The following is a 14,096-nucleotide window of genomic DNA, read 5'->3' as shown; positions in this document are numbered from 1 at the left end:
AATTGTGTCAACTGGCCAGTGATAATGATCTCTCAGCAGTCAGTTAGGTCCCTAAACTGACCCCATACCGCTTACCAACAGTGGCGTTGGATCACTGCCGTCCTATGAAAAAGAAAATCAAGAAAAGTTGCAACACGTATTCTAATTCATTGCCGAGTTGTAAGGCGAGTTATTGACAAAATAAAGACTCATCCTGGAGATACTTCAAGGGTTACTAGCGCCTTAAAGTCTTACCCAAAAGTCTGGGATGTTTGTATAAGCCGGTCCTTGCCAGTCTAACATGCATATAAAAAAAATATAAAGGACAATACCAAAATACCTGTCTGTTGAGCTATGGGGACTGTAATTGTTAATTACTAGTAATTATAGAATGCACAGGGTCTGAGAGAAAAAAAATTGAGAATTTTATCTAATTAAAAATCTATAATGTTATAAGATATTCATTATTAATAGTGTAATAATTAATTAAACATATTTTTACACATTGTACAAGTAATTCCCCTCACAATGTTAAATGCACATTTGAAACTATAAGTCAAAAAGTCACATTAATCCTCAAAATATTATGATTAGTTGCTTGTAAATAATGTAGATTGAATCTATTTTCATAAATCAATGCCATTGGGGGACATAATTTAAGTGCATTCGCAATAAAAACAATGAAACATACATTTTGAAAATGAACGTTCATATATCATTTAAAACTGATCTTCAGTATAGTATATTTTTCCGTTTAAAAAAGGAAATGCATTTAGTTCTCTTGGCACGTTGCCACCGCGCACAAAATTATTGAGTTTCCGAGAAAACAGCGCGGCGACATGTCGCTACAAAGACGACGCATTTTAATAATAGTGTATTGTGAAGTCCTTGGCGGACGATAGCTTTTGAAATGTTTTTTAGCAGTCCTCAGCGGTTAGGGTTGTCCGCGGACTAAGTTACATGTCATTCAATAAATACTTACGGTTTTTGACGGAATGTTTATGTTATCCAATTATTTTTTAATCATTGGTGTGTAAGAAATTGATTTACAATACTTAGATACAGCGATTTCATTAATTCTGCGAGACTCTCAATGAATCAATATATTTGAAACGTTAGTACAATAATCTTTAATTTTAATTAATGGCTGTATAAATAGTTTTATCATATTATTTGAAATTTCAGCAGCCTTATTGGTGGCATCAAAGTGATAATTCATTTTTTGTCACTGGCTTGTTTATGAGTTTTTGTTGTCGTTCCGCACAAAAATTGCTTTTCAATCAAATTCGATGAGCATTTTTTATTTTGGTATTCTCTAAAATAACAACTTTTTATCACATTTCTTCTTGAATCTTATCGGGAACAGGAACTAAGTATATTTTCAAAATAATAGTGATAACAAAATATAATATAATTTATATAACACTTAAAAAACATCTAAGCGACAATCGGTAAACTTTTAATTAAACCGATTTCAAGTTTTGATTTTAAGGAGAAAATGTTCAATTATTAAACTATTTACTTTATAATAAAATAAAAATTGACCTAGAAATAAAAACCTAGATCACACTAGACAGAGAAATCTGGCAAAATTATTATTATTATTACATATTCAAGCGTTGATTTATTTTTTTTTCTTTTCCCGAGTTTTCTAACAATCTTCAGACCGTGCAGGTGCGAAAATAAATACAACTGTATTAAAATTTTATTGATCTATAGACTCCTTTGCAACAGTACTCATAGATTACAGCCGTTTATAGACTATTCTAGATATCCTTCTCTTCTGTGTAGGAACTGCAAAGCGAAGTGTCAGGCCTTGAAGAGAGCAGAGATGAACTGCTGGAGCACGCAGACTTTGTCGTAAACCTCCTGCGAGCACACTCTAAGGACGCTGCAGAAGAAACCGAGAAGAACGTCAAAGATCTGGTGGAAGCTTATGAAAAGTAAGTGCTTTCAATCGATTTGGATACGTCAATTGTTTCTCTTACAGCCTTCAAATTGAACCATCTCACGGAAGATCATGTTTGTATTGTCAATTATTGAAATAATGATTTGCGATGACCATTTTTGCAATTGTGCAAATCTTTACACTTCTATTGAAGTCGGAACGTAATGTGAGTTTTGTTAAGCAAACTGTGATACAACGTCTATATTTAGTATGAAAATGATTTGTAAACGTTACAACAGACTATAAAACACTAAACTATATGCAAACATAAGCAAATCACGTTAATACGAATTTAAAAACGGAACGTTTGTTTCAAATGTGTTGTTAATGTACGAAGCACGTTCTAGAGATGTAACGGCTGTTTGCATTTTTACATTCAGTACGATCTTGATACCATTAATTATTGTTTTAATGATGTAGTTTGTTAACGCTTCCATGATTTTTGTCGAGTCATCGTCGCGTGCCCAACGATTTATCAATTGATATGCAAAACATAAAGATTACATATCTGATAAAGGCGATATTGATATGTGACAAATAGTTTCGTGAATTGCTATTGATTGAAGTACAATGAAATAACTGACATTTTAAACGATTTTTAATGAACATTGTAGTTGTTGGGTTATAAATGATTAGTAAAAGTATGCAATACTAAAATGTCAGCTCCATTTTATTAACAGAGGTCTAACTGAAAAACTCTCTAATAATGTCGCTTCAAGCTAGCGCAAAGCTTTACCCCGAACGTATTCCCAAACCAAACAACACAATTAACCCAAGTCTCATATTAATATTATGATAATAATCCTGATTTGCATTCATGCACGTTACCCGTCGAGTTGTAGGCGCCTCGAGTGAGATCATCCATTACGTCATATCACGTCGGAGGAAGGTTGACATTGTATCGATAGTTCCGTAATAAATTAAGATGCTTTTTAAGACCTCTGAGGTCATTTTGGTGATTAATGGCAATGGGGAAAAAGTTCGATGTGACATTGATAGTTGGGAGGTTAGTACCTCCGGTGTAGGTAGCGTGCTGCAGTCGGCTATGAAACTAGAGGTAATAAGAGTGATAGGAGATGTGAGACAAGTATGTGATCCGCAAATTTTTCTAAAGGATTTCGGAGATACAGGTCGGTTATTCATTTTTAAATTTCAAGGAATGTATAAATATTTTAAAATAAAAGAAAAAACTTGACCCAAATAGCAGTGCCAGTATTAAAACCAGCTGATTACAAATTACATAACAATGTTTACCATTTTTTTCGTTGTATCGCAGCGGGTACCCCCAACTGCCAAACGTTTCCGGAACGTTCTGGCGTGCCAACTGCCGTCACCTGGGTGACAGCTTGGCGTCCGCGCGTTCTCTCCCCAAATATTCGTTTGTTTCAGCACATTTACAGTTATCGACGAATTTTAAGCTCTAAGCCAACGGTAGAAATATCGAAATTATCTGCCACGGTTGTTTGTTAGTTAAAAGCAAATCTTCGTCTACTGTCTATCCATTTTGATTAACTTTAAACTGTATAGTGTGGTGATTAAGGTTGTCTATCGGTTGTTGGAAGCTGATTAGCTAGCTAATGTATTTCACGCTCAAATCGGCGGCGTCTCCAATTTTCACACTAATTACGGCGGTACTTTCGGTTTCTAGTTTTTGTTTAGAATCTTCACGCTACGGATCATGATGGATCTTGTTTTGATTGCCTTTATGTAACTATTTAGCGCGTTATTTTAATGTGCCGTGAATTGTGAGAAGTCGTTAAAAGTTATGATGTTAATGCATTGTTATATTTTATAACATTGTTTGTAATGTTGTTTGTTACAAGTAAATATAGATTATTGTTATTACGTAACTAATAAGTTAGTTAGTTAGTTAGTTAAGTTAGTTAAAGTTAGTCTTGTAGTCAATTTTGTCAATAGTTTAAGACAGGTGTGGTATTACCACAGTCTGCCTCATAAATTCACCGTCAATGAAATTCTGGGCGAATATCTTACAATTCGTAGATTTACCGGTGGTCTACTAATAGTCCAATTCCGTAATTAAAATAAAATGCTGTTCAATAAAAATCAAAAAATCGTCTACTGACAAAAACTTTAAGAATTTAACTCAAACCTGAAGCGTCGACTTAAACTCTCCACAAACTGTTGACCGAAATAAATTTACCGTTAGTGAATGACAATTACAAAATTTCTTGCTTTTTATTTTGCCTCCGAATGACGTGTAACAAGTGGAAATAATGCCAGCCAGTGAGAGCAGGTGGCGAAATGTGGAACTATAGTTTACTGGGTAAAGGTTGTGCAGGAGAGGCGACAGTGACGCCGCTTTTGAGTGCACTTTTAAGTTTGTAAACTTATATGGGACATTCAAGGGCGGTTGGAGTCGACCGGTCTTAATTAGCAACCGGTATTCTTTATTTTTAATGCGGTGGTGTATAATGTACATCTACCTATACAATGGGAAAATGATTCTATTTTTTGCTGAAAATCTTGATAGTTAAATTGTTATTTGTAGAGCCCGTGACTATTCCGTGGCTAGAAATAATATCTAATTCAGACAAATTAATTAAAAAAAATATAAATACATTTTTGTATTCACGTCACAAATCACAATAGGTAGAGATGCCTCTAGTGCCGTCATTGCTACACGAGGTTACAGTTCCCTGTTTCGAAGAGGATAAATCCCCATATCTGGAAGAAATTCCAATACTGCAAAATCATCATTATCAAATAATTTATTTAAGATCAAAATCTAAAACAGTAAAAATCAAAAAATCATTAAACAAGATCGCATTGGTCATAGAGCTGAAATATGTAATCCGTAGAAACCATAAAAATTCAGCATAATTTTTAAGTCCTTTAACAAGGTCACAGAAAACACTGGCAGCAACAAAAATAGATGTAACACTCAGGAGCGAAAGAGAAAGATGCATGTCTTACGTCTCATACGCATGTCTGAAGTATCCTTCAAAGATGGACGGAATTAAGCTATGACGTAACAGCTGCACGCGGTTCCACCGTGCCTCACTTGATAAAAATATCTGCGAACTTAGATACAAGTGACTCAACAGCTTGTAATGCTGTTATTTTAAATTGTGACATCATCGAGAATACCCTTCAGATATTCTTCTGCTCCTCGATTGTCCCTGTATTTTATACAGTATAAAGAGTAATATCTTAATCTAATTTAAATGATTGCTACTTTAGTTAATGATTGTGTATTCCCCGTAGGATATATAAAAATTACCTTACCAAGCATCATTGCTTTGCTTTTTAAAATCGTGCCAATATTGGCTCAGGGCCTAGGCAGCTAGGCTGACAGGAGTAACAGTAGCGCGTATTTGGGCGGCAGTCATCCCTTACTTATCTATTCAAATTGATAACATTAAGGTTTTTACATTACCATCTATTACTCATTCCAGTTCCGTACGAATTCTGGTTTCGAAAGAAAATCATCTCTAAAATTATTATGCATAGAAAAAACCAACGCAAGTAGAACGGTGATGTCACACTTAGACTCTGTACCTCTCTGCTGGTACTCTATTTTAAACTGTGAGCGGTGGCCCCATCGTCTTGAATTCTTTTGCTTATTATTTCCACATTACGTCACAAGCGTATTCTGAATAAATATAGTGTACGCCATCGCTTCGGCATTTTGATGAGAAATTAAATTTATATTTCGCGATTTTATTCGTTTTTATTTTAAATTATTTGGTTGTCTTTTAAGAGTTATAAAGGTTTATGAAGTCTGCCAACTCAGCATAAACTAGCGTTGAGAACAAAGGTCCACCTGTCTCAGTGGACGACGATACCTTCTAGTAGGATAGTATATTATAAGCAAAGAGCTACTTCTAGCAGTAAATTATTTTTCCAACAATCGTCTAACAAATGTTAAATCACGTTGATGAATCCTAAAATGTGATACAAACCGCCATATGCAGGCAGTAACTGTCTCGCGGAAGATTTAAGAGTCGTAAAATCGTAATGAAAAAACAAAAAAAGTTTTCATCGTCCTTGGACTATTTCGATTTATTTATAACTTCCCATGGAGAATAGACAAGCGGACTGCGTGAATGCATATTTTGATAATGGATTGGATATTTTAATTAGTCAATTTGTATTCCAACTCCGCCTTTTTTCCATTTAATTAATATCGTTGTGTTAAGACAGGTTAGAGTTATGACTCGCATAGATTTGTCGGTCGGCGTGATGTCCCACTGTTGATTGTTTGCAGGAGTTCCAATAGTGGGTAGTAAGGGCAGAATGCACTTTTAAGATAGCCGCAAAAGACTTAATTTGCGATGGAAGTCTTGACATATACGTATAAAATAAATGAAGTAATCTCCCCACGAGTTTATTTATGACGTTCGTCAGAATCTTAAAGTGGAGATAAACATGAAGAAACGCATTCGTAAATATTCAAAATGAATAATAACCCACTTCAAACAACCAGGAGTTCGGTTTAAAACATCAGTAATCATGTATTCCTGATTCTAATTTCATGAAGTTCTATAAGAAAGTTTTAATTTTATTACTGTTGAGTGATTCCATTATACCTAATAATTAATAAGTATAGTGTAGTCGAAACCCAGTGCAGAATACATATTCCAAAATGATGAAATGCAAAACTCGTATAAATCCCAGTTCTTATATTCTCTAGCAAATGCCATGTACCAGTATTGCATAATAATAATTTGATCTCACTGAACACTGCACATATGATCACAGCAGCCGTCACACATGAGCTGACAGCCCTTGCTCAGCGGTGTGTGACCCTTCCTATAAACACAACCAGACAGGTGTAATTAGATCATAAACATTCGATTTCTCGCGCCAACACGCACTTTAAACGGACACCGTTTAATACCAAGTGATCGGTGAAGGATTGTACATGGCCTACGCTGGTGTGGCTTTTGTCAGGCCTTTGTGAGGTCGTGTGAGGTTAGTTTGGACTGTAACGTCATAGAATCCCTTGTAGATAAAAAAATATTTACGAATTCTAGATTTATAAGTTGTGGTATTTAAAGTAGGATAATATCCTTCTATAGTTGATGCTGTAGTACTATAAATAAGTAATTCAAGCGACGTACGATAAGTGCGAATATTACTCACGTTGTTTTAATAATAGAACGATAATATTGTTACCAATGTTATAAATAACACGGTAGAATATACTTTACACAATTTTACAAATTGTTTGTTTTAAGACTGAATGAATACTTCATTAAATTTATAAAATATGATTTTATTAAATGAATGGCAAGGCGTTTTAAACCACAATAATATTGACGATACAGAAATACATTATAAATTAATTTATTCGAATAAATAAAATTGGATTTAATGTTTGAAGTGCCAGTGTCCTCGTTTATATAAAATAAATGAAAATAACGTAACGTTTTATGTTTTATAGAAAAATATTTGTATTTTACCGAGAATCGTGATGTTCAAATATTTTGTCAATACATGTGCGTGTGTGCGTGTGTTATGTCATCGCTATTTCCCGTGCAGGAAGCTCATTTAACGCACTCACTAATGTCGAGATTGTTTGCCACTTTAACACAACCGAGATATGGGAATGTAAATATTTTTACTTCGCTAGTTCGCCAAAAATCTACCTCTACACAGCGAACACATGATATTTTCTATTGCAATATTAATGTCTTAAGCAAGTTTTAGATTAGTCAAAAAACTTGCAGAAGTTGGCCTTTTTTGTAAAGAATTATTGAAAAATTGCGGCTAGTTGTGTGCTGCTATAACTTATTAGTCAAAATTAGGCTATACGGATAGTTTCTTCATTGTCGATAATGTCAGTTACTATAGACTGGCAGTTGACGGTAATTTTCACATGGTTCCATTTTTGAATCTATCAATCGACGCTAACGTGCCAAAGAAAACTCACCCTAATAGCAGCCATACACGGCAACGATTTGTCGTAGCGTTATATCTGTGCAGTACGTTAGCGCAGTTTCATCGAACTTATGCATGCTGTGAACTAACGATCTACGCAGATTACGGTCACGTGTGGGAATATACGACCGTCCGATTTAATTGTGCGAACTCGAATCGATACGATATATCGTTGCGGTGTAAGGCAGGCATTACATTGTGTAGTGTAATAAACTATTTTAGGATAGATTTGCGTAAAACCATGTTAAGTTCATGGCGAACAGAGGCCGCATGTCGAGGTCAGTTATGTTGCTACATACAATTGGTTTATGTTTTGTTTGGGTGTAGTTAATGGTTTTTGGCTTATGTATTGCTTAAAATCGTTTTTATTCTCCTTGTGGGTTTTGACCTCCCTTGTTATAGGGATTTACATGTTTATATAGCAAATTGTTTATTACATCAATATGTTAGTATTTTTAATTGGAAATATTGATACATTTCCTAAAATCTTGTGAAATAATTATTGCTCCTATGAAAGACGATGTTAATTGTTTTTGTAGTTTAAAAAAAACTATATTACAATTTTTTCCTGTCCGTCCATTCTAGTGTTAATTCTTCACGTCATTTATAAAAAAATAATAATGCATAGTATAAATTTCGATGAATAATGACTTTGGACTTTACAACACAGACTCAAAATATTTTTTGCGGATCACACGGAAATTGTCGCGGTGCGAGAATTGAATCCAAGCCATTTTGTTTTACAGCTGACATTTTCCCCGTCCCATGGCAGAATAATAATTAAACTTAGTTATTTAAATACAAAAATACCGGAAAAAGACGCGGAAAATGAAATATAAATTCAATTAACGGTTAATTTACTCATGATTTATTTGTGTAACAAGTTACTTAAGTTCAAGCTTTATTCTCCAAAGGTTAGGCACATGCGCTTCTATTCTGGCAAATTCGAGCTATACTAATGCTATATACCTAACGTGAAAGGCGTGTCTGTCACAATATACGTATAACATACAGTTCAGTCATTGGGTTTGTCCCACCCAGCGCATTCAGGCTGCGGACATCGATTTGAAGTCTAGATGGCTAGACGCAAGTCTGTTACCCATGTTAGCCTTTTGAATAATGCTTATTATGAGTACCTGTTGTGGAAGGGTTCACAAAATTACAACGATGCACGGTTCGAATGATTTCCGTCTTATAATGTAATGAAACTGAAATGAGATTTTAATTTATGCAGAATTCATGGTTTTATTTAAAGTTGAATTATAATGTTAACCGAATAAATTAAGCAAGGCAACGAGGGCTATAAATTTTAAATGAAATGAATGGACAAAATCTCTATAAAAATGAAATGGTTCGCGTGTGCACCCTAGAATAGAATCAATCGGTGAAACGTTGCGAAAGGACTGGAAAGTCGCGTGCTTTACGCCGGTTCAAACAAAACTATACCCTACGGTGAGGCGTTTAGTGCGACATTGGCGCGCCCCCGACCCCAGACGATCGACAGGGTACGGGGGAGACATGTAATCGTTATTCAAACTGGCAGACTACTATTTCCGAGCTTACTGCGCATGCGAGCGAACGCAGCGCTTTATAGGTCAGGGCCCGTCAGTCTGCGCTGGAAACCGACCGCACTCATGTACACGGAATAAGCGCCATGTTTTTTTCACTAAATCCTCAAGTAACATATGCCAGTACTTTTTTGATATAACGCGATGATATTAAAGCTCAACGTGCAAGTGTTGCGAAACGAGGCGAACGATCCCCTTCCGCGTCCACGAGGCGTGCCGACCGTTCCGAAAATAAGTGTTGTCGCGAAATAAACCGGCCCGGCTACCGCACCGGCTCCCCGGCATACCAGTCTCCGGGACCTATAGGAGTTCGGACACCACAGCGTGCTCTAGCCGAAAGATATTAGTGGCAGTCGAAAAATATGTGATAAGATGGCCGTGTGTACGTGTCGCCCGGCGGCGCGGTGATTCACGCCTCCCCACGTATTGCCGCCAGCACCGCGACGCACACTAGTCCAGGAGCACGGGATTCGTACATATTGTATGTATGTAATGCTATTAGCCGCGGCCCCAACGCGTTTACTTCATCGACTCGAATAAACGGAGCGCGCCGGCGACCGCGCCGCATCGCCGCACCGCGCCGTGCCACGCCGCACCACGCCACAGCAGCCGCTCGTTCACCGGCGCGTGTCATTCATGCTAAACGTTAGCACCGGCCGGCAGCCAATGCCTCCACCGGCGAGTCTCTGGTTACTTTTGCTAGGCGCCGGCACTAGGCCGAGTAAGCGCGTCGCATGTACACGGCGAAGGTCACGCGCGTCATCCCATCATAAGGTAAACGAGGTCGCGTGCGTGTGTGCACAACGTAAACACTCAGGCGAATGCACCGAAAAAACTCGCGCGCTATGATGTCACCGTGCAAACATTAGAACGTGGAATTTAAAATTAGACGCGTCCAGCGAATCTATCGAGATCGGTTCATTGAGCGACGGGAGGGCGACGCGAGCGGAGCGCCGCGAGCGAACGAGCACGAACGACGAGGTGCGGCGGCGGCGCGCGGCGCGGCGCGGCGGCGGCGCGACCTTGCACCGTCACGGGCGCAGCGTCACGCCGCAGCCGCGCCGCGCCGCGCCGACGGGATTATTTTCGTCGCGTTTTGGCAGCTACGCGTCGCTCGTGCGCTCCGAACTTCACACGCCGGCGTTGCACGGACGGAACTAAACGTTTTCACCGATCTTTTTCTTTTTCAGATTGCGACAGACTCTAGCGGCGCGGCTCGCGGAGATCGACGACATAGTGTCTGAATTCGATCGCGTGTCGGAGAGAATCGACGAGCTCCGACAGCTGATCGAGGTTTCTATAGCCAAAGTCAGGACTTTCTACGTGTTTGGCGAGGACGAGGAGGACAACGTACGAGCTCTCACCGCCGAGGTCTCGGAACTGGTCGAACGCACCAAGAACTTCACCGACGAGAGCCGTAAACGCTACGGAGGATCCGCGCCCGCGGACGTGGCGCAGGAGTTGTCCGCCTTAGAACTGTCGTCGGAAGCACTCGCTGCTGCGATGGAGGAGAAAGAAAGGGAATACAAACGCGCGCGCACGGCTCGCACGGAGTACGCCACAGACGTGGAAGACGTCCAGGCGTGGATCCGCGCTGCCGAGCTCACGGCCCGAGATCGCACACTGCCGCCTGAGCCGTACAGAGAACGCCTGGTGTCGACCAGATCCGAAGTGCCAAATATTGCGGACCGTGTTGAGCGGTTGACGCGCAACGCTCGCGCCATCGTGGAGGGAAGCCGCGACGCGAGCGAGAGGCAGTTGGTGCAGTCGACGGTGACGGCACTGTCTGAACAGTTCGCCGCCGTATGCAGCGAGCTGGAGGCACGGCAAGCGGCCGTCGAGGACGCCTGCGATGCTGTTGCCAGATTCCTTGCATTATTAGAGAAAGTCCTACTCTGGGTAGAAACCCAACGTGCATTCCTAGCGCGGCCACTCCCATTGGCCGACTTGCAGGAGGCGCAACAGAAACAGACTGAATATGGGGTATGTGTTAGAAGAGAAACTGTTCATAAGTCAAACTAGCGAATACGTACTAACACTTTTTGATGTTCACAGAATGCGCTCAAGAGTTGTAAGCAGCAAGCCAAAAACTTAGCGGACATGGCCAAGGAGATAGAGGCAATAGAGCGCGTCACGAGTCCCGGAGACTTGCCCTCGAGACTCGAGGCGGCTGAGAACGCAACTGTAGATGTCGAGAAGAAATTAGCGAAGACGGTCGGTTACATGCTGATCAAATCTTAAGGATATTAATTAACTATATTTTTAATTATCATGTTTCGATCTTTAATTATTTTTACAGAACGGTCTCCTACAAGAATTAGCGGAGGAATGGGAGCGATGTGAGAAGAAATTGAAAGACGTCGGGCACTGGCTTGACGCAACGTCAAGGACGTTAGAAGCACCACAGAACGCGAAGAAGCCGCTCAGAGACAGACTCGCCCTCAGGGAGAAGATCATTAACGACATATCCACGCAGAAAACTAAAATATCATACGCAGTGGAGAAACTCAACGTGAGTTTCAATAAGATCACGCGGCACAGACGGTATGTGGCCGAATAGACAGTGAACACATGCGTTTGTGCAGGTGCACTTCGAGCCGGACGGCGTGGCGGCGCAGTCGCACGGTGCGGCGGGCGTGCAGGAGAGCGCGCGCGCGCTGGCAGCCGCGCTGGACGCGCTGGGCGGCGGCGCCACGGCGCAGGCGCGGCAGCTGGCCGCCGCGCTGGCGCAGGTGGAGGCGTACTGCGCGGACGTGGCGGGCCTGCGCGCGCAGCTGCTGCAGGCCGAGCAGCGTCTGCGCCACGCCGCGCAGCCCAACTACAGCCCGCGCGACCCCGACCGCGCTCACCGCCATCAACAGGTAGGTCCGGCGCCTGCCCGCGCCGACCCCGCGAGTAGGTGGCTAGCGTGTTCCGTAGCGACCGTTCTAGTTTTGTTTATTTCGATCCCGGGAGGCTCTCGGTTGGGCGACTCGGGTGGCGGGCACCGCTTCGCTTCACCTCACGGCACCGTCGGGGACGGTGTGGTAGTGTGTTTTCACCGGCGTTCCGTTACTCATCTTTGGTTTTCTTTCTGTTGCCTTCCCTTCACCCTCCCCGCTACTAACACGTCGAACCGATATCCTCCACTAGGAGTGCCGCGAGCGAGTCAAGTCGCTCCAGAGCAAGATTCAGGCGCGCAACGAGCGAGTCAAGTTGATAGTGCAGCGCGGCAGTCCGGACGCTGACCCGCTGCGAGATGCGTAGGCCGCGACCGCCGCGGCCCACTCTGTCTAGCTTTAAGTCGACACGTCTCGTTCCTTGTAATATTTAAGTATCACGTAAAGAACGCTATAAAATACATATGAAACATCGCAGCCACCGTCGTTTTCTTTCACCCCGCTCACGAAAGCGACACCCTTGTAAAACATTTTTGTCCGTACTTGCGTATCAGGAGGTCTACCGGCGAATCGAAGAGCTGACCGGAGCAATCTACGCGCTGGACCCGTACTTCGCAATGCCGCCAGCGCTGAGCGAGCGCGACGAGGGCGACGAGAGCGACGAGGATGTATCGTCTCGCGCCAGCACGCTCAGCATGCTCACCTCCAGCGGCGCCAGCGCCCGCGCACGCCGCGCGCGTTCGCCCGACCGCCGCGACCGCTCGCTCGCGCCACCGCCGCCCGCGCGCCCGCGCCCGCGCAGCCCCGTCTGGGTGCCGGGCGCCGTCAGCTACGCCGAGATAGTGCGCGGCTCCGGCTCCCGCTCCAGCTCCACCGGCTCCCGCCAGCCGAGCATGCACAGAATGCGATATGAACCGATCGACATAGACGACAGGCAAAGATACTCGCCTTCACCGCCGGAGCCCGCTGAACCCGATATACAACGTGTAGTGGTTGATGTGTGTGTGCCCAGTGAGAGAGTTGAGGGCGACCGTCTAGTTGTGTGCGATACGATCAGTGCCAGTGAAACTTACGGAGACATTCCGGAAACTTATGACGAGGAATACGCTCCTCCAGAGACACGAGATTTGCGCGAATATTATACCGAACCGGTGGAGGAGTGCCATGAACCACCCGTGGTCCATGAATCGCAAGAGCCGATATATGTGCAGGAAATTGCTTCCGAGACTATTCAGGATTTAACTGAGCCAGAAATAGAACTTAAGCCTATGGAACCTGAGTACAGAGCTCCGAGCCCCACGCCTCGGCATCGCTCAGATTTATCATATGCGGAGATACTTGCTCTTGGTTTACCAAGACAGGTGCGAACGCAAAGTATTACTATGTTACCGAAACCACAAGTGGCTCATGTCGAGCTAGTTAAAGAAATAATTGTTGAATGTGTGGAAAAACCACCTGTGATTCAACAATATGAGACAAGAACAGAACGCATAGATACAAAAATGCGGCCGGAAAGACTCGAAAGGACCGACAGGGTTGAGAGGCCTGAGAGGCCCGAGCGGCCAGCGCCACGGAGCCGCTCCAGAGATATGCCGCGACAAAGACGCGCGCCTGAGAAGCGCCCGACGAAAGCGCATGACGTACAGGCAATGAAAAAGAAAAAGACCATGAAAAAAGTAATCGAAGTACAAGAATTCGAAGACATGTCTGAGCCAGTTCGAGTAGAACTGACGCCAGTGCATGTGTTGTCAGCTAAAGACATAGAGGTCGAAGAAAAACCTGTAGATATCTCAGCAAAAAAGTTACCACATTTGTACC

The 14,096-nt window shown here is 42.3% G+C and overlaps 1 protein-coding gene across 1 annotated transcript in view; it reads left to right on the top strand.

The window, feature by feature from the left end:
- LOC115444704 overlaps positions 1–14,096 on the top strand; it is a 123,986-nt gene that overhangs the window by 52,606 nt on the left and 57,284 nt on the right. The window contains 6 exon segments of the mRNA XM_037442437.1: positions 1,771–1,922; positions 10,590–11,382; positions 11,455–11,613; positions 11,699–11,911; positions 11,985–12,260; positions 12,833–14,095. Coding sequence (XP_037298334.1) covers positions 1,771–1,922; positions 10,590–11,382; positions 11,455–11,613; positions 11,699–11,911; positions 11,985–12,260; positions 12,833–14,095 — 2,856 coding nt within the window.

The sequence above is a fragment of the Manduca sexta genome, chromosome 24 (genome assembly GCF_014839805.1).
Source record: "Manduca sexta isolate Smith_Timp_Sample1 chromosome 24, JHU_Msex_v1.0, whole genome shotgun sequence".
NCBI classification, from domain to species: domain Eukaryota; kingdom Metazoa; phylum Arthropoda; class Insecta; order Lepidoptera; family Sphingidae; genus Manduca; species Manduca sexta.
Note: the sequence above shows the minus strand (reverse complement) of the source record. Positions and strands in the feature narration are given on the sequence as shown.